The sequence below is a fragment of the Achroia grisella genome, unplaced genomic scaffold, assembly GCF_030625045.1.
Source record: "Achroia grisella isolate CSIRO2021 unplaced genomic scaffold, CSIRO_AGI_Agris_v1 utg1304, whole genome shotgun sequence".
NCBI classification, from domain to species: domain Eukaryota; kingdom Metazoa; phylum Arthropoda; class Insecta; order Lepidoptera; family Pyralidae; genus Achroia; species Achroia grisella.
In genome coordinates this window covers 352,900-375,609 of record NW_026712617.1, presented here as the reverse complement: position 1 = coordinate 375,609, position 22,710 = coordinate 352,900, and the positions used below count along the sequence as shown (strand labels likewise).

General features: G+C 33.7%; 1 protein-coding gene across 8 annotated transcripts in view; it reads right to left on the bottom strand.

Moving 5' to 3' along the window:
* Positions 1–5,458: 5,458 nt before the first annotated feature.
* LOC131855113 (insulin-like growth factor 2 mRNA-binding protein 1) overlaps positions 5,459–22,710 on the bottom strand; it is a 78,281-nt gene continuing 61,029 nt past the window's right edge. For 4 of the 8 annotated variants that reach the window (XM_059206343.1, XM_059206348.1, XM_059206347.1 and 1 more), the window contains 6 exons: positions 18,564–18,947; positions 15,452–15,695; positions 14,569–14,727; positions 13,470–13,673; positions 12,971–13,228; positions 5,459–10,291 (listed from right to left, as the gene is read on the bottom strand). In XM_059206343.1, coding sequence (XP_059062326.1) covers positions 10,202–10,291; positions 12,971–13,228; positions 13,470–13,673; positions 14,569–14,727; positions 15,452–15,695; positions 18,564–18,947 — 1,339 coding nt within the window. In that variant the 3' untranslated portion in view covers positions 5,459–10,201. Of the gene's footprint in view, positions 10,292–11,946; positions 12,075–12,970; positions 13,229–13,469; positions 13,674–14,568; positions 14,728–15,451; positions 15,696–18,563; positions 18,948–22,309; positions 22,484–22,710 lie in introns of all 8 variants that reach the window. The other 4 variants (XM_059206345.1, XM_059206344.1, XM_059206346.1 and 1 more) reach the window with 2 other exon arrangements.

Genomic DNA, 22,710 nt, shown 5'->3' with positions numbered 1-22,710 from the left:
TCAATTTACTGTGACTCTGAAGTTTATTTTCAGATTTCCACGTTGTATCTTGGTGGTAGTAGTTAAGTTTCATGATTATTCTGCAAGGTTCTTGCCTAGGTATATCCAGTTACGACTACCTAATAGGGTTATATACTAAAATAGAAACAAAATCTTTCAGCTCTATCAACCTTATATAAAGAATAGTAAAAATAAAGAAATAAATATTCCAACAGTACGTTAACTGGTTGCAGAAATATAATTCACAGTACAATAATATAGACTGGAGATAGAATCCATATCGAAGATGTCTTTGTCTTGACACTTTTTTTAATGGATGATAATGGAATCGTGCATCCGCCTGCGCTAACGGTCTACGCTGGCGGGGCACTAGTGGTGGATGATAAGATGAGCATGAGGTCAGGTCAGTTAGCCCATCGTGACATATTCACCAAGAATTTATCATGATGGTTTTCAGGGAGAGCCGCGTGAATGTCAACCTGACATGGTACATTGCTAGCAATGGGGTCAACAGTCCACATTACTAACAATCCCCTTTCCCCCCTCGTGACAGTGTTACTATATAGGATAGGATTACTAACCTGACTTCGTGATCATTTTATCATCCTCCACTGCGCGCTGTCCCACCAGCGTAAACCGTTAGCACAGGCGAGTGCACCATTCCATTATCATCCATAAGAAAATGAAAATTAGACAGTGCCTGTCTGTATATTACCTTTTCTCTACAAAACGGCTGAACAAATCTTACTGAATTTTGACATGAAGATACGACCGTCCTCGTAGGACGGACATATGTAAGCTACCTTATGAGATATAAAATGATCTGGGATGTGATGAAAGGTTGTGTTGGAAAATTGAGGGAAACATCTGATATATTAGATGTCTATTAATAGATGTCTACGATACTAATATATTTTTGCTGAAGAGTTTGTTAGTTTTTTTGAACTCGCTAATCTCAGGAAGTACCTACTGTTTCAAATTGAAAAATTCTTATAAAAGGTATATAACATTATGATACGTCCAAAAGAAGCAAAGCATCAGTGAAAAATATTGAGGAAAATTATTCATAATTGAGGGCATCCGTTTTGGGTAACTTGAACCGTTTACGTAGCACACGCGCTACGTAAACGGTTCAAGTTACCCAAAATATATTAAGAAAATATGATTCCTCTTTAAAAATATCCGCAACTAATCGCAAGGTTTTAATAACCACGCGAACGAAGTCGCGGGCACAGCTAGTTAAATATATGTATAAGCTAGCTGTTGCCTGCGATTTTGTAGTACTTAGTTTATTTTTATCTAAAAGGTTTCTCCTGTCTTTATAACCAAATTAATTAAAATTGGTTCTGCCGTTTAGTCGTGAAGGCGCTACAGATAGACATTGGTACTTTAAGGACCCTTGTTCTATATTGTGTAATGTATGTAAATAGAAACTAAGTATTTTTTATGATGGTTTCACTAAGGCGCTATAAACGTTATGTATAGGTTGTGAGAATAGATGTACTGTATTTATCCGAATAATTATAAACAACATACTGTGTAGGAGAAAATATAATAGTATCATTAGTAACTTAAACAGTAAATTATGTTATGCCAGCAGTATAAGTACGTAGCTACTGCTATATACATATATATATACTCATATAAACTATGTCGATTTCCGTTTCTCATAACCATGCAGATTTTGCGATTTAACAACGCGTAAGCAAGTCACCTAGAGCTGATTTTGGAAAAAAAACCTGGCGTGCTAAATGTATGGTTAAGGTAAGGTTTGGCACTGCAATTGTTGTTATTCATCGGAAACGGCGCCACTTTTAATGAAAGATGCAGCCGTTTAAAATTATATGGTACGTTATTGTATATGGTTAGAATGCGTGGTATAATTGTTTGACGGATTCTCCAGTTAAGATTAAGATGTGGCCTTCATAATCTAGTAACTGGCAACCGAGTACCGATACATAATCTTGCCTTGCCCTTTGTAGGTAGCGCTGTTGGTCCCTTGAATTTGGTCTATAGTGATTTCCGGCCAGAAGGGTAATTTTTTATTATAATAAGCAGATCAAGGTTCCTGTAATTACGCCCTTATGAATACGTATACTGTATGAATATCATGGAAATATCTCGGGGTACTCACAAATGATGACGGGAGAATCACCACAAGTTATTTGGATCTAAATCCTATAATTCTCAGCTCGAATATATTAGTACATACCTATATACGCATCCGTATCATTAGAGCTGTTTTTAAAATTATATGACATCTGCTTACTTGTCTTGGCATACTTTTAAAGATAGCGTGTTCTTGTTTAAACATTATTATCAGTAATGTTAATACTTCGATAAAAATATTTAGACTTGTAATAATGTTGCATTTGGACTTTGATAATATTTGTCTATCTGGATAACCTCACAGTTGTAACTTATCAAGCCAGACAATATTGGCAAGTACAAATAAAATGTAGTGAAATTTGAATGGTGGGTCAGTGAACACCAATCCCTTATTATTAATGATCACTGGTCTAACAGCCCAATGCAATGTGTATTTATTACTTACCTGTAAAACTATCCAACGGATTTTTATCAAGCTGATTTTTTTTAATAGATAGTGATTAACAGGAAGGTTTATATATATAATACATGTAGACCTGTGCGAAGCCGGGGCGAGTAGCTAGGATTATATAAATTCAATTTGTAACTTAAGACGAAGCCTTGGCTTTGTCTATAGTTGTAGGTATATTCGGCTCTGTGCGACTCAGTGTCACTGAGAAAGCAACCCTGTTGTGCTATTTTGCGTTTGAAAGTATATTTCATGAGTGATTTGATATCTTTCTTTAATTCCGCTATCATTAACTGTGTGACACTACCATTAAACCTTTCCTTATTAATGATGTAATCAGCTGGAGGCGTAGTCTAGTCACTGAACAATTAACACTAGGATAGCTGAGGTCTATTGATTGTAATAAGGAAAGAGGTAACGATCAGTGTTCAGGCCTATGCACTGAACATCTGTGGTTTCACGCATACAATACTAAACCTTTAATGATCGATTTGATGAAGCCTCGATTACACACACGAGGTGAATCAGTCATCAGGTTCAAACCCCTATCCGATATTGTCAGAAATTTTTATTTCGGATATCATATAATTTCGGTTACGGTTACGGAGCTCCTTAACATCACACCTCTGCACATTATATAACTGCAAGGGCAACCAAGCTGGTGGTCCAGCTGATAGTATGTGATAACGGTCGCTTATACACTAATACAGCACTACGGACAGTGACGCCCGTGGTATAGCGTGCGTTGCCATTTCGAAGAACTAAGATCATGCTATGACTCAAATCAAAACCGTTTACAAAGCAAGGTGGCCACAAAGAAGCCAGTAGTATCCACAATTTTGTACCAGTTTGTAATTACCTCTGAGAAAATGAACCTAACAGCAGTGCGAACGTTATACGGCACTAATAATACTACTTCTGCCATAATTACACCATTGTATGGTAAGGAAAGCAAAAGTGAACTTTTTGTTCAAGCGGTATTCAATTCGATTGCGTGTATACGCCATGTGGTTTGTGGTTAGTAATTGAAGTCTGTGCTATCTCCCATCTGTTGCTTCAAAGCAGACTAATAATTCCCTAAAGTTATTTTTCAATTCATCTGCTCCACCCTAAAGTCGATTGCTAATTGAAATTAAAATTTGTCCCATAATGCATGTGAATAAATTATATTACATTCTTAATCAATATCTTCATGTTATATGTTGTACAGTATTAAAAAGGATATTAGGAGGGGGGATATGGAATGTTTAAATTAAAAACCCATTAAATTTTTCTCACTTTTATTACGTTAAGAAACCTAATTTTGACAATTTTCCATTACGATGTTTTAAAATAGCATCCTTATACTATATTGAATATTTTTAATTCAGTTCCCAAAAACATGCACAAAGATAATTATCATATTCATTTAGTAATATTGAGGTAGTTATTAGTTTCAAAACTTATACCAATTATAAATGGTTCTCTAAAATTAACAGTAATAATTCAAAGAAAATTTTGGTGGAATCTGTATAAGTTAAAGACATCCAGTATGAACAGTTAATTGAAAAAAAAAACAAACGAAAATCAATTGTATATTGGACCTTAATAAGTTTGAGAAGTAACAATAATAGCTTCTCGAAATTTAAATGCGAGTCGCCCACCAAGTGGCTCCAACCCCGTGCTTACTACACAAGTATACTTTCTAATATTATAAGGTCAAAACATTATATTTCACCTTTGAAATTTTAATTATGAATTGTCATGATGTAAAATAATATTATATTTATAGTTAAATGGTAAAACGAAACATTAACAGATTACTCTAAATATATAACACACTTTTAGAATTGTAAAGTTAATGATCTCTTTGTTCTATTAAAATAGAGTACGTGTCCACATACATGCATACAGCATACGTGCCTTCGTTAGCACACGGTCGGAGTACCCAGCGCGGACACTACGACTCTCGTCGTCTGTTATATGCCTCTGCATTCTTACTAGTTTCAGTAACGTACATAAATACATACGCATATTTAACACTATTAAACTGCAAGAAACTTTAATTATATTGAAGAGTGTAACGTACGAACAACAGAATAAGTATTCTCTAGTAAGTAATTCCCATACTAAAAAAGTTTAACAATAAACTGAGATGAATTCTAATAAAATTGGCATCATGATGGACAACTTCGCTAATGATTTACCTAATCGGTCGTATAATAACTACTACATATTTTAAACAAGTCATGCGAAAAAATGAAATCAAATTCAGTCGTTCACACGTCAAATACACAAAATAGTGGTTACACACATGAGAAAGTAATATTATAATGTAAATAACAGTAGATCGATCAAACAAGAATGATAAAGTATAATATTATTAGCGAGAATGACATGTAAGTAATGGGCGCGACGGCGCGACGGCAGGGGTGTAATTCAGTCTCGTGGCCGCGCGCCGCCAGCGCCTACCCTCAACTTAACACTACTTCACAACGATACAATTAATCAACTAAAACTATTTCTGCATTCTAAACACGTTCCAAATCAACGTACCCTCTCTTGCTTATATTTGGGAGGAATAAACAACATGCTTTTATATGTACATCTCTGTGGTAGTGAAAGTAACTGTTATCATACTCCTTTAGATAGCCGATGCAAGCGAAATCTGCTGATCGCCATGAAGCGCACACAGGCCGCGGCGACGGCCAAGTCCGCCTGACTCGGCTCGCCACCGCGCTGTCGTACTTCACGCGCGACACTACAATTTCCTGTCCAGCATTATATTTTCATGTGGAAATATTACACAAACATGAATCTATATAAAACCAACACACAAATTCAAACGTTCAATGTGTTTATTTATACGGTAAAACCTCAATAATTTAGATCACGGTAACATAAAGACGCCACGTTCATTCATTTGGACGCTACTAAAATATTACTTCTCAAAAATTTTCAAATCAACCGTCGACGCAATTAAAAATTAAGCAACTATAACAATCCTTTTTAAGACCGGCATAGCGCGCTGCCGACATCAGAGAATATATATATTTCAGTGGTATTTCTCGACTGAAAGCGGAATAATCAGTAGTTATTATGAGTGGAAAATTCTAATTATTTTTCCTATGCATCTGACATTTAAATATCTAAATAGACATCGATTAGAAAGTAGCAAGTAAGAGAACCGCCATAAATTTCAGTCAAAAAGATTACGGCGACTGCCTTTTTAGATTTTCAGATATGTTCAGAATGGTCTTTTAACTTTAACACCAAGCCAGTTATTGATTCCTCAATAACAGAAATGAAATAGTTCAGAGTAAAACATGAGCCATTTAAACATACCTGGCATATACACTTAATACTACGTACACTTATGTACTTCTATAACTGGAACTTTATAACGTTTTCCTTGAACTTAAACTTTTGGAGGTTCTACTGTATTATAGTTTAAGCACACATATGTATATCTAAAACAGAGATGTATTATTCGTAATGTACAAATAACTGCTAACATCGTGATTGTAAATTGTTCTTTTTATCATTAAGGACTATTACAGAGATAATTACAAGTCCCTTTTAGTACATAATAATATTAAAATACTATGTCCAAATGACATTTAAATATACATTATGATATTTGATTCTAAATTTAAACCTCCAGGTGTTATTTCCTTAAAATATGGAATGTTACATAATAAACGGCAATACATTTAGGATCAAATATCTCATGAAGAAATTTCAATATGGTGCACAGTTTGAGCAGCGAGCTCAGGAGAGCATTACAACCGGAGAACTACAATCGGTTCGCTACATTAAGAAATTATACGGCTTCATATTCGATACCTATATATATATATATATACATATATTATTACGAACCAATTTCCGCATTTTACCGTAAGTAGGTCACTTGAACATGGTGCGGTTAAGTTATTTATTTAGAGTTAGAGGTATTATGTTATTCGTTATGTCAACTACCAAGTAGCAAGTCGAAATGTCACCGGCATCAGTCTTGTGGTATTGTTATAAGACTGCAAATGTCGAGTGAGATCCCGACGTATAATTATTCATATTTATTATGGAGTATTACATAGGGAAATTATGTAGTATCCAGAGCTGTCTGTACTTAGACATCGTATAGTTCATTTGTTTAAGATGCTTGAACACACTATTTTAAGTCATGGGGATTTTATACTTTTTAACATTATATCGGTAGGAACTATTTAGCACATAACACTTATAGGTACTAAACAGTAAAAACTAATTTCTATTCATATGTCACACGAGTGTAAGTTTTATTTTATATCATATAATTAACTGTCACAATAACCAGTATTTCATGCTAAGATTCCATAGTATGCAAACAACTAGAGTAAATAGAATATAGCAACTTCATAATGTATAACAATAATAACATTCGACTTAAAATAGTGTGCTGTTGATAAATCACACGGTAATATAACATCATTAACCTACAAAGACGTGTATGATCTAGTTCCGTCATAACATATTACGATAGTCATGTCAATTCAGAACATGCCACAGAATTAACCGACGTCCAACTCTCAAACAAGATGCCGAGCGATTCATGTATAAACAAAATAGCGCTTAGCATTTATTATAGAGTTATATAAAGCTAATATAACACTATCCGTACCGTGTTTGGGAACTGCACTGTTTTAACATCCAATCGCATTATGTTAAAAACAATACAAGCATGGACAATTATAAATACAATACATACAATATAGTAAGTAAAATTTTATTAATAGAGAAACATACTTGTATCTTCGAAACTACGACTTCTGAATTAAAAGTTCTCGATTTATTCATAATTTACATCATTTAAATTTATTCCTTCGAGATATTCATAATTATATATTTTACAAAATCATCCGAGTTTTTATTTTATCATAATTTATATCATTTCTATTTATTCTTTCGGCATATTCCCAATTCATGATTATATATTCTGCGTATTCAAAATTTGGTAACATAGGAGGCCAATATATGGTCAATAGATAGAGAATCATACATATAAACATTAAATAAGACTTCACAATCGCAACATGAAAAAAAGGTTAGATTTATTCATAGACTTTATTCATATCATATAATTCAAATTTATTTAAAGTCATATTCATAATTGTACATATTTTAATTTAAAAGTAAAATAACATACATAGGAAGCTAAAACATGTGCAGTTGCCTGTAGATCGCATTATACATATGGTGTGTCTTAGTAAACTACAGATGTAACAATTATAGTAAATAAACAACTTACTAATATTTGACAAATGCCTATTAATGATTATAAATATATGCCTAAGTTTTCGGTACATTTCTGACTTCTATAAGAAATTTAGTATTAAGCAAACATTTGTAGATCGTAGTGTTATGTTTTCGATTTAATTGTCTACAAAACTTTATATTGAACGATTCGAGAATATTTGTCCATAAGTTGGTAACATGATTATCTTATGTTCTTGGGCGACTATTAAGTACGTTACAGTACAGTAAAGTAACAACGTACCTCACATTGATATGACTCACCAATCGCAAACATATTTGTGAAGAGTTGACACCAATCAGCCTCAAATTATTTTGCTCATTCATTGTTAATCTCGTGTCAAATATTAGATTACAAATTTTAATGAATTATTGTAATATATACGTACTTTGTCCGATCGGTAAAAGAATTATGGAACAGTCATAACAAATTAAAGGCCATTAGTGAGATTAATTTTCAATAATATGTGGAAGCAATACAAAACTGTTGTAGCCAATTGCTTATATTATAGATGTTAAACAAATATGAGAAATTATATAGCATTATTGTGAATATTCTGAATAAAGCATTATTACGTTAAATAAGTTGTAAGCACTCAATGTGCAAATATTTTCAGGGATGGAAAATAATCATCCGATAAGTATGAAATGAAAATTATTTTAATGCATTTGGGATATAGGGTAAAAAAATTATTCTGGTTCGAATGTTAAAAAAGATGTGATTCGTTATGTCAAACGAGCAGACAGACATACTCCGCCGCCGCCCCATTCGATGGCTGCGTACAGGGCCCGTACACGGCCCGCACACGGTGTGGACCGCGACTCTGATCCCAACGGCAGTCAAGACGCTGTTATTTATTTATGCCCCACATCGCCTATACAACTTAATTTATAATTTTATTATAATCTAACCTAAAATTGAGAAAATGGAAATAAGAATGATTTAACATTCTTAGTAACATTTTTGCCAAAACTTCCATATATTATTATCACAATTATAAATATCTAAGCTTTCTTTAATTTTGATATTACTCACTTAATCTTAAACTCTCATATTTAATTATCTCACTTGGCACAAGTATAACGCAAATCGTACAATAAAACATATCACGATAGAACCGAACAATACGCGACGCTTCCATTCGCACCATTAACGCTACGGTATCGTCTTAATTTTCAAAATCTTCAAATTACACCGTTAAGAAAACATTATAAAGCTAACAAAGACAAAATTACAAAAAAACGAATCAACAAATGTTACTTAAAAATTAAAATTCCTTACTCTCCAACAATTACTATTATATTATCAAAAATATTCATCCACAGATGGACCTTATCATTTCCGTAATGTGAGGGCGTCGCCGCGGCGACGTCCTCGAGTCTAGTCAAGGCTCGTCATAACACTGTGCCGACTCGACAAGCGATCGGCGTTCACTCTTTGGATTAGTTACTTAACACCCAACACATTAGTTGATTCTACGAAACCATTGTACAACAACGTTTTCCTCAGCATGCATGCAGAAATTTCATGTATCGTTTAAAGAAAATATTCTTACAATATACTCGCCAAGCATCCGTTTTTCCATTGAGCCTCCTCGATAAAGCATAAACGTCATGTGCATTATCCGTTCCTACAGTTGGTTTAAAATATTCCACACACACACCCTTTCAAAAATTATATATAACAGCAGTGTAGTGATAGTCTCAACAGATTAATCTATTACTTTATAACAAAACAAAATATGTACTTCCTCTCGTTTGTATAATTATATTGGTTTGATTACTATAGCTATTGTATCAACATGTGTATATGTATAGAGAACGTAATCGTTAACTATTGCAATCTATGACAACTCTTTATAATGTAGTAGTAGAATAACAGGGTAGGAAAACAATTATAACAATTAAATATATTCACGGCACTAAATTCATATAACTGGCACTATAGTTAAAAAAATAGTGTATAATATATAATTATATTCAAATATTAATTATCAACATAGTTACTCCCGGGATAAAATATGGATTTAAAATAGTATTTAATTACAATTCACTACAATAATATAATTATGTCAACAATAACATTTGGACACATGCTGTCAACACAACAGCCTGCCTGCGCAGTGTTCGGTAGACTGGGCGCGGGCGTGTCCAGTCTGCAGTACAAGTACAAAGTGGGTGCGGCATGTACCAGACACCCTAACTGAGCTAATAGAGGTATATAGCGCGCTACTGGCCTGTGACATAACGTCGGCGGCCTCGAGGCCAAGCACGCTGCGAAGACCTGGCAGGGCTGGCCGAGGCTGACTGTGTTGCGAGGGTTGGGGGTGAAGTGGTGATGAGGGCGCGCGGGGAAGGGGTCGCGGAGGCCGTTTACTGTTGTGCCGGTGGAGGCTGAGCCGCGCGGCGACGACCAGGCGCACTGGCTTGCGCCACCATAGCACGAATGCGGCGCTGAGCGGACTGCAACATTAAAAAAAATATATGTTAAAACTATATGCTCAATATGTACATAAAAAAGAGGATATTTACAGATCAAAATTAGGAAGTTTTGTATATATAAAAGCAAATATAAAAATAAATCGCGACAGAACACTGCACAAAAAAATTGTATTAAACTGTGACCATCGCATACAAATAATATAAAAATATATAAAACTAATATACGACCTAATTTTAACAACAGACATTGTTACACCTACTAACGAGTTTACAGTCCTCACCTTTTGTTAAGAATACAATGCCTGATAGAAAATATGCAAATATCTACAGAATTTTTTATTTATATCCTTCAGTTTTAGTTGTTAGATTTCAATAATAAATAGTCTATGATATAAAAATATTCTATCCATATACCATAATTTTATTCAATTAAAATAATTGTACAACATCTACCGGAATTTATGTCATGTAAAACATTAATCCTTAGTTAAAACATTTGTACTTAACCAAGCTACACTTTATTATACGACAAATTTATGCTATTACAGCAGCTACTACATTGACTTTATTGAGAGGAATAATGAACTATTCATACTCAAGGACAGATTTGCCATTGAGTGTTAACTACACTCAATGGCAAATCTGTCCATGCCGTTATAGCCTTCATTAAAATGCTGAGAACACACGATCTGCCACAGTCACAAGTCAGTCGAGTAGGTATAAGTGATAGCAAGGGTCACCGGGTCAACTAGTTTAAAATAAAGTTAAATAAAGGTCATGAGCTATAAAAACATATAATTATTGAGATCTGCATAAAAACGACTGATGAATACATATCACGAATAAATAATATAATTAATACTTAAAAAGATAAAACGGGACTCCTAGAAAAATGTGTCGAGGCAGTACTAACAAAACGTATCTATTGTATCCAAGATAGATTATGTGAATATTTCAATGCGTACCTCTACTAATGAAGTGCTAATGGGTATAAACATATCCCTGTGTTAAACCTATTTTCGTAGAACAGAATCTTGGTTTAAACTATAAGAGACCTAATTTCGAACTAAGTAAACATGAGTAGTAAATAGTCGAATAAATGGTTCATTTAATAATTATTAATGGCACTAAAACAAATATTAGCCTTTTAATTACAATACACACTAGTGCTGTTAAAGGAAAACAGAATAAAATAAATGAATATATTTTAACAACTAGCTGTTACCCGCGACGTCATTCGCTTTTGTATAATAATAAAATTAGCTTATCACGAGTGAAGTCTCGTCAAAATCGGTCCTGGCTCGGCCGATTATTTTCAATATCAGACAGACATAATTTTAAAAATATGCATTTAGTGAAAATCGGTTTATTTGATTTTGTAAAAATACACTTAAATTTTATTTATATGTATAGATTTTAAATAGATATATTATTTAATATTTCAATTATCGTTAGCCGTCTAGAACGATTTATTATATATCACAATCTTCACAATCATCACATTCAGAGTAACCTTTCAGTGCATTAACAGTTATGAAACAATCACATGTAGTTACAAAGTCCATAATAACAGTGATAAAAGGCACAGCAAAAATCAAACACAGTATACATTTATTAATAGTTTTATTCGTGTTACATTCGCAATATCATATGTACATAAGTGAACGAGAACTCACCTAAAGAGTCGATTCAAAGGAACAAATGGCGAGTATATGAAGTACCATTTCACTGGTTCACATAGTTCAATCGAATTCTTATACGCGTTCTTTCTTCAATATGACTTTTAACCGGCTTCGGATGGTCGCTACAAAATGTAAAATTCTCCATTATTCCACAGTGAGTTTAATAAGAATTATTTTATAAATAATTATTAATAAATTCGCTCTGCGCAAAGCCGCCGTAAAAATTAAATGTAGGATACTTATCTTAGTGATACAAGAAGTTCCCGCCACATCTTCTTAAACTATATGTTAGATTGTTATTTAACCTAATGGACTTTTGTAACTACATAACGTAATATTTGTTATCAATCTCACACACAACTCTGACGTAACATTCTTTTTATATACAAAATGGTCACAGTTTTCGCGTTTGCAATTTTATTTTGCAGAATTCCGCATTTTTAGAATATTTATTACTATTTACAAATGTAAATATCTTTATTTTTGTAATTTACGCAGAAATTATGATTAAAATTAATACACAGTTACCAAAATATAAGCACATACTCAAAAATAAGAGTAAATAAAAAAGGTGCCATGACTAAATAAAAAACAGGTGCCATCATTGTGTATGCATAAATTATAAAATAATAAATAAATACATAATACTGGACAAATCACACAGCACTTTCTAAACAAAGCAAAAATTGTATAGGTACTAAAACAAATGATAGACACAATAAAATACATTTTATTCTAAATACATATATAATACAACACAGACACACCCAGACCAATACTGTAACACGATAAAAATGTGTGTATTGAGCGGGAATCGAACCCGCGACTATCGGAAATTGAGTCAATAAACCACCGACTAAATCAATAAAATGTTCCGTTAAACAAGAATATGTAATAAATATAAATATTATAAAATACATAAATGTAGCTTCATTCTTATAAATAAAAATATATATATTATACAATACACCATGATGACATCACAGACATTATCGCGTGGGCGGTCATTGTATCATACCTGCACGCTGTAGAATGGTCCCACGATGTGCACGGTCGTGTCCAGGTCCTGCTGCTGCCCAGTTGGCTGCGGCGGCTGCTCGGGCAGCTTGATCAAGGAACCAGTAACACGCTGCAGCTCGCGTACATTCTGACCACCTTTGCCGATAATACGTCCGACCTGGGACGAAGCGACCACTATTTCAACAGTCAGCCGGACATCATCTGAGCCGGACATGAAACCTTCCTCCCTCATTTTCTCGAAGATCAAATACTGCGCCTGAAAAATTTAAACCGTCATTTAATAATATATATCCATCAATAAAGACAAAGTGTTATATACTGCGAAATTACATCATCTTAAAAATATTTGTAAATTATAAAGACATTTGTAACTGGCGAGCGGTAACGGCTCTGCCCAAGTTTCTACAGACAGTCACCATAACCACACGAAATTTCCAAGTTATTCTATTTGTCAATTTCTAGTAATCACTTTAGTTAGTATAGTAGTAATTCCCTACCTTCCACTGGGCCTCCGGACTGCCAACGATTGTGACCTTTCGCTCTTGCTGCGGATTATTTGGGTTCTCGCCCTGTTTCTCCTGCTCCAGAGGGGCGATCTTCACAGACGCGTTACTGAATCGAATTATGTTGCGGATGTGAGAGCCCTTAGTACCGATTATAGCGCCTACCGCGTTGTTGGGTATATATAAGTATGTAGTTTCCTGTCGCAAAAAAAAATCATTACCACACATTTTCTTAAGCAAAATAAATAGACTTCATTATAAAGTTAGTTTTTATAAATTTCAACATAACGAGCTCGCAAGTCTAATCTTGAAGCCTAGTAATTAAGTTAATTAATTATATCGTTTGCTATGAATTCTTTATATAAAATAAATAAACATTTTTCTTTCTTTTTAATATCAATATCAATTTAAATCCATTGAAATATGATCAAATAATAATGTTAATAATATGACTGTCAGTTCTTTCATTGACCAAAATATAAGCTAGTTGATAATTAATAATAAGATATAATTTATAAAACAATACAATGCATGGGATTAGTCACAAAAGTGTTCAAGAGTCCTCTACATCTCCCAGACATAGATAAGCATGTGACTCATTGAACTTTTCAAATACATTTCCTCTATTTCGTTTGCCTTTTACGCTTCAATGATTCCTAACAAAAGCATACATCCTACTCTACGACTTCATGTTATTAGGAATAGTACAACTTTGCTTCGTTACAACTTTGACAGGGGACTCTAGTAATAACGGAAGGGAGAAGTACGATAGCAGGTAGCAAAACTATACAATTCCGGCCGCCGTCCGTGCGCCGAATAGAAACTAAAGTTGTGTGCTAACTAACATGGATGAAACTTTAATACAATCATACTTCAGCACAGATTCACTGAGTTGAATATAGTTGTAGTAGAATATATTTGTTATCAGTAAGAACATAGTGGTCAAGTTTCACGTTGAACAGCCGGAAGAGATAGGTTGGCCATCCATGTTCCCGCCCCAATTCACGGGGCCAATCCTGTCTATTAATAGTTTTAACTGTACAAACACAATGGGTGAGTTAAATTGAAATAGTTATAAGTTATATCTCGTCACCTGCGAATCACCAGCACCCTGTTGCGCACCACCCTGGCCGGCTAGCGGTGCGTAGATGGGAGGCGGGAACGGCGGAGGGGCTCCGCAAAAGCCGCGCCCTGTCGACATCATCGCCATGGGGTGTAAACCCGGGAACATTATACTTTGCGGTGCCAACACCTGATAAACAAAAAGAAAATTATTTAGTAACAATAGTAATATAATTGGCATAATTAATAACCTGACCCGGCTTTGACAGGCCACTTAGGAAGTTTGTGGACATATTAAAGAATTTTTAAAATAGGAGACGTTATTTTTCTGTTTACCCATTATAAATATGCAAGTTTATATTACTTATACCAGTAAATAAGAAAATTAACGGCATTGTGTAATCGAATGTCATTAACAGAATATAGTTGAGTATACTCCATTCCTATAGAACTTACATAAAAGGTCACTAACCCGACCATCGACTCACTAGTCTAGTGTATTAGCAAAAGCAGTGGGAATAAAAAAATCAATAATCATATTAAATATTTTCAATATTCCTTTTACTAATTTGATTATACGTCATTATAAAAAAAGTTAATATAACTAACGATCATAATCAAAGGTTGATAGATAAAGTATATATAATTTTACATTTGAAATTTTGAAATACAAGAAAACAAATACTGTTACTAAAATTGGTGATAAATAAAGAGCCAAACTATCAGTATATGTCCTATCTGATATTGTTTACCTGACTTTACTATTGAAATAGAGTATAGTGACGATACTAATACAAATGATGATCCTACTATATGTATTTGAAACAGTTGTTCTTATCACGAAAAAATGTAATAATGATAGAAAAAACATGTTCAACCATAAAATGATGTTATGTAGATGTGCACTACATTACCTGCAAGTCATTTTCATAACTTTGACGCAATTTAGCTGAAATTTGTGACTCTGCTTTAGCCATATTTTCAATTGATCCTTTAACAGTAATGATCCGCTCTAAATTGAAGCTGTTGATGTCATTAATTGAAGATACTGTAATCTTGGTATCAGTTTCTTGCATGATTCTTTTGATGGTATTTCCACCTTTACCAATAATTCTTCCTATTAAATTATTATGGGCCAAAATCTTAAGACAGATGTCACTGAAACAAAGGGAGTACATATTTTTAACAAAATCTATATAGGTGTATGTAGAATAATAAAACGTAAACATTATTTAATCAAGTGCGTTATTAATATATATAGTTATAGTACGAGTACTATCGCAATATTACTATATAACTGATTAAAAGTTCGACTCCTTTGATCTCGAACGCATACCGCTAGCGCGTGGATATCATGTGCAAAAACTGGTTGCCACCTCCATTAAAGCATCAGAAGATATTTTTAGCGGGTTTTGATATGATGATCATTTTTGGATAATAAACGAGCTTGCGGCTCGCCTGATGAAAAGTGATTACCGTCACTCATGAGCATCCCCGCAACACTAGGAGAATTGCAAGCGTGTATTTGTAATTTGTTCACCACAATGTATTTGTGCACTACAGTTTAGGGAAAAACGCACGGTGGAGGACCGCTATTCATTCAGACGATCAATACGGAATTTCACTTTCCGATGGGTAGGGTAGTTGTTTAACTTAATTAATAATGTAAAAGTTAATATAACATATCTCTACCTCCTAACAGCTAAACTCAAATACCGATGATTTTTTTACACTTTAATTAATATACCCCGTAACGTAAACGAAATAACAAACAAAAGCTAATTGAGTTATTCCAGGACAAATACAACCAATAATAAAAAATATTTCATATATGATATGACAATACTATAGGTGTTGTTTATACTTCCAGGAAATGTTGCGTATGCACAAATTGTGGGTGAAATACTGGTGAGTTTTTATTGTTACACAGTTTGCCATTCATGGTAGAAATTTAAAACAATAGGATCTCAGTATTAGCAGAGTTTAAGGGGGTTATAGAAAGTTAACCGAAACGTGTCATAGTAATTCTTTAAAATCGATAAGTGAATATATACAAATTAGTGAATGAAAAGTAAAAACTAAAACATGGCTTGGCAACGAAGGCTCATTGCTCTTCTTTCTTCTTTAAGACATCCGAGTATATTTGAAGAGAAAGATAATTTAGAATATGCCTATGAAATCTGACGACAAATTACGTGTAAATGTGTTCCAGGCTAAAAGGGAGCATCCAGCGTATACACATTCTCATCATTCAAAATGTCGATACATCAAAGAAATGTGCTTGTGACCATAACCGTCATTTATTTACCTTCACGGTAACCGTCGCAAAGATTTCTTGGTTGATATATTATTAATGAATGGATATCATTAGATTTGGATTCAAGTTATGGTGCTTGTGTAGTTATCTGTACCAGTTTATTCCCTGTGGGAGAAAGAATCGTAACGTAATTAGATATGACTTAGGTATAAGAGAAAAAACTGTTTTGTACTATTGTCCGTTATTGATAGCATTGCATTTGTTTTCGATAATTTCTTTTCTTCATATAGATTATTTTGTATTATGAAAGAGAAAGGCTATTTTGCCACTGGTACTATAGAATTATGAATAAAATCTTGATAAATACGAAAAGTCTTCGGAAAAAAGACAGGGTCATATGACTTACATGAAAACATGAAGTGATATTGATGGAACAATAATTCTGTGGTGAGAGATTACTAACACCGCAAAAATTTAACCATTGATTATACAAATATGGGATGCCTATATCTCCATAACAATGGAACAATGGAATAGCCAATTACAGGATTAGAGTAAGAGAGAAAAAGCACTGTTAATCAATTTGTTTTGGTAAATTTGTGAAATATTTACAATCTGGAGAAAGAGATTTTTCAGTGAAGAATTAGAATATATTGCAGTAAGTATAATAAAAACAAAACAACGTTGTTTACAAAACATTCGCAGTTTTTGAAAATCTAGGAATATCATCAAAAAAACGCGTTACTTTCCAATATTGCTTCTATATTGATCATGTCATACAAGAGCATGAAAGTATACTGCGAGGAAGACGTTGACTATGTAGAAGTACAACAAATCATAATAATAAAAATATTTAAGTACTGTATGTAAAGTCTGTAAATATTAAAAATATCTGTATCTTCATACTGATAGTTTTTTTAATACTTCACTCACGTCTGTAGCGCAACATAGGGAAACCCAACTTTGCTTATACGCAACATTTTTACCCTTACGAATTAATGTGAAAAATGTTCGTTTATGTGAGGTTCTATGAAAAAAGACACCAAAAATCTATTCTTATTGGTGTATCAAACAATCCTATATTTATTTAAATACCTATACTTTATTGTGTTAATGCGACTTAAATGAACATTCACATTTTGAATGTAATTATAAATCTCTAAATATTAATATCTAATTGTCCTCACAACACTGATCAATAATCGCCAAAAGGTGCCAACAAAGATGTCTAATTTGTCAGATAAGAAAACAGACTACGTTTCGTTGAGTCGTTTAAACTTAACAAGTTTGCTTATTCAATGCATTGCATTTCTAGTAAATATTTGTTTTCCTTTATTTTAACGTAATTTATTAAGTTTATTAAGTTTTATACAATTATGAAATATCTATTGAATAATAACTATGGATCCATAATGCAAACAACTTTATCTGGAGGTGGCAATCACGTGTTATTTCCGTGTGTGTATTTACATGTAGGTATGTCTGTATATAAATTGCGATATAAAAAGACAGCGATAAACTATGTCGGTTCTCGTATTTAAAAACTATTAATAAAATAATTTCAGACTAAAGTGCAGTATAATAAATTACCAATGTGAACGAAAATATATAAACAAATCAACAAATGTTAAACAACAAGTAACTATCATCAGTAATAGTCTATTATCGTGGAAGTGGTGGCACCATGCTGAATGGCATGATTAGTGAATTAATAATGATAACAAAATACATTTATTTGTACATACTTAAGTTAAACTAAATATACTCACCCCTTGTTAGTGTTGTTCGCCTCCTGTTGCATGACTTCTAGTATCCTTTTACAGGCATTGGTACAGTTCTCGGGGTTGCCGTAAATGGTGATGGCTTTTTCGAGGGAACCTACATTATCCTTACGGTGTACATCGACACGGGCGCGGCTCTGCTGTGTAATTAGGCGGATGGTGCTGCCTTGCCGGCCGATAATCGCTCCGACCATGTCGCTTTGAACCAGTAGCCGCAGCGGAAAATCGGTGGGACGAGAGCCACCAGTTGCACCGCCACCCCCACGGCCGCCGCCTGGCCTGCCACGCCGCCCGCCGCGAGCGTTTTGCTCTGCAGCTTCCACTTTCATTCGGCTGCCCTCTATATCACACCCATTCAAGCCATTGATAGCTCTGCAACAAACAGAACAGGTATTGAATCAATTGCATTCATGGACATATATGAGCACATCGTAATGCACATTAATTACATTGTAACAATACGATGAACGCAATACAAGTCATTGTATGACACATTTGTAATATTTCCGTTCTGTTCCACTGAAATAAATATTGCAACTGAGAGACATCTATGTTTTTACATATGTTTCCATGTTTACTTTATTTCTTTGCGACAAGCCCAAACATATTAGTCTCGTGTATTTTAAAGTATTATAATTATATTTATAAAAATATATAAGATTCATATTATTTAAATTCAAAACCTACAATTATCTGAAGATTACGATTACATGCTTTAAATACAGCTCGGAATCTTTCGTCAAACACTTACTTGGTACACAGCTACGTTTTAAGTTGTAACTTCATCAGAACTGTGATCTGTTATGTGACAATCACGTAGGTCAGTTAGTTAATAAGGAAATTGATGGTCTGTCCCACAGTAGCGGGGATCAAACACTCGATTGGACGTGTGATCCAATCACAGAATATAACAATGTGCATGTAAATCAAGACTTGCGCACACTGGTATGGCAAATTTCTAGTATATCTAGCAATAGCCTTTCTATACAATAGCCTTTCCTTAAAATATTTGTTACATTTTTAATACTAAAAAGTCTGTAAATTGAAATGTAAATCCAATATACTTATCTTTCTACGATACTATTAAAATATGTTTATTAAATTTCGTAATAAAACGGACAGACATTTTTTTTCCTTCTTTTGGCTCCGGCGGTTTGTGTTGCCATTAGTCATAAGATATTTTTTTAGAAGTAAATAAAAGGAAATAATATATTTAAGTCACTTTTATTTTAATTGTAATGTTACTGTCTTCAGCCTGATTACTTACATGTGTCCTCGTAATTCATATCATTTTATGAGTAGTCGACCACTTCATGAAATGGTTGTTTCATGGAAAATACAATGGTTTTTTAAACATTTGTTCATATTATACGAATAGCAAATAAATGAACAGAGAGATCGTCGATGCTATAATATAAATATATGATATGGTGAATAGTTGTATTAGAATTATTAAGTATTAGAATGCTAAATAGTTGTAAAACTATTTTATCACTATGAATTATGAATTAATCACTAACGGCACCAATAACATGTAATTTATCTGCTGCATATGTTGATCATACAAAATGGCGGCGGAAAACAATGCTTGTTGTATCGTGTTAAAAATGAACATTCGAGAATTCGAGAAGTTAATATAGTAACTTTTAATAAATGAATAATAATTTCTTAGGAAGTACAAGTAATCAATAAACAATACTGGTATAGGCATTCTATAATACATTAACAGTGCAAACAAACATAGATGAACAAATAAACTTAAACATTTAATGACAGCCAGTGTGAAACAACGATGACGTACCGGTCATTTGTTAGATCTAACATGATAAGAATATCTATTGATATGTATCATTATTTTTCGAACTTACACTAAAATAGTATTAATAATTGACAGTGTATGACGAAACAAATTTTAGGTTCGGATCCGAGAAAAAACAGTGTTGCCATTTCTTACTACTAATCTATAGTCCCTAATAATCAATTATATCATGAAACGCAACCATTTTCTGAAATCGTCTACTATATTATAAATTCTGCGGTTATAAAAGTTAAAAAGTACATGTAAAAAAAAGTTAATCTTACAAAACTATATTATAAAATTATGTTTCAGAAAGCTTTCAACGTCGTATTATATCAACATGATAGAAATTTAAAAGAAGTAGTGGTAGTAGTTAGTTGAGCTTGACTGAAAGTTTTATATTACATATTAGGAAAATTGTAGGGTAAATATAATGTTACTGGACTAGGTCTTCCCCGCACGATTATTTGCTAGCTATGTGATCAGTATTAAATGATAATGAATGGCTTTCGACAGAAAAATCACAGTTACCAATAAGCAGTTTGAATTATTATCGGATTAGCCGATTGTGAACAGAAAAATGGGTTTACAATTCGGTAACCACATAATAATTATAACTACATATTAGGTTTAAATTCTGAAATTCCGAATTAATCATTAATGATATATGTAGAACACTAGTACATACATATGGTAGACGTAACAAGTAGTTATTATGAAAGAGTAACATTTAAGAATAGATCGTATTCTTTCACGTGATAAATCTATTCACATATTGCACAAAAGTAAAAAATTACAATGTCATATCTATATTATTTCCATACATCAAATAATACAACATTAGGTGAACAAGTAATTCAATGTTAGGTGAATACAACCACCACCAATTTAATAAATATTAATTGTATACTGTACAGGTTTTGTAATAATAAGAAACCGTTTGACTGTTGCAGATACAAACCGAGTTGTACGATGTACAACTGCAACTGTCAAATATACATATCATATACACACACATCATACATAATCGGAATTTTAGCCAAGCGCCAGTTCTCGATGGATAAGACTTGTCCCAATAAACTAGTGTTATGTAGTTTTTAAAATATTGTTATGATGATTTCATGCTTTACTAAGTAACGATAAATCACGGAAAAACTATGTACAACACGTTTCAAGTGCAATTCATCATGCTGCTGAAATGTAGGCGATGGTCTCCAATACATGTCGTAGGCCGTCCACAGCGTGTGGTCGCAGCCCGCATCCGAATGCCTGATATCGTACTGTGCCACTATTGATGCGAATCTTGATCAAATGCACATCATGCCGTTAGGAACTCTGCACATGGCTTTGGCATATTAAGCGCGCCGTTGAGAGTTTTTACTACAGTGCAGCAATATACGAAGGGTACCAACATCTCACAAAATGAAAGAAAACTAGACAAAACTTTCATTAAAATATATAAATACCAGCATAATATATCACATACAGTACAAAATATATCACAAGTTCTTTTCTCATCAGAAGTAACTTGATTCTCTGCTATTCACACTTTATATAATTAAATATAATTTTTCACAAACTTCCAAACTAGTTTCGGTAAGTGGCTGACACTGGCGTTAAGGTATATTAAAAACCAAGAGTAACCATTGTTGTCATGGCCGGCCTCTAATCGTATTCTACGCTGACATTGACATTCGACACTACCGGCACCATAAAATTGGAGACCACGACCTAAGTATGTCCTGCAATTGATCCTGAAAATCGTCGTAGTCAAGCAAATAGAAAAGGTATGTTAGAACAAAATTCACGCAATCATGCAAAGGTCGTAAAGGAAATGGTGAGACAGAAGAAGCGATAGTCCAAGCACCCTGCCGATACTCGTGGAACAAACATTGCAATACGTCCCGATGTGCCATCAAACAGTCAGTATACTCACAGCTGCGCCTGCTCCGGCGTCTCGAACGTAATGAACACCGCTTGGGTGTTGGCATCACGCGAGGTCGCTTTGTCGCAATGCTGCACGTTGCCATACTGTGCGAGCTGGTGCTCGATGTTGTCGAAGCGAAAATGCAGGGGCAGACCACTGATGAGTACCACCTTTGATGATCGGCTGTGAGAAGCGACATAACCACTTAGAGACAATGTGCCAATTACCTTATTTTCGATGAGATTGGATCAAGTGAGTAGATGAAATGTTTAAACGAAATCTATTTATGATATGTATTTTTTAAATACTACAATTTCTCTCCATCCAGCTAAGTCAACAGGAAGGTCTGTACTTAATGATATCAATAAAATTTTGTTGTGGGTGTGTCTACCCAGTTCAATATGCCAGCA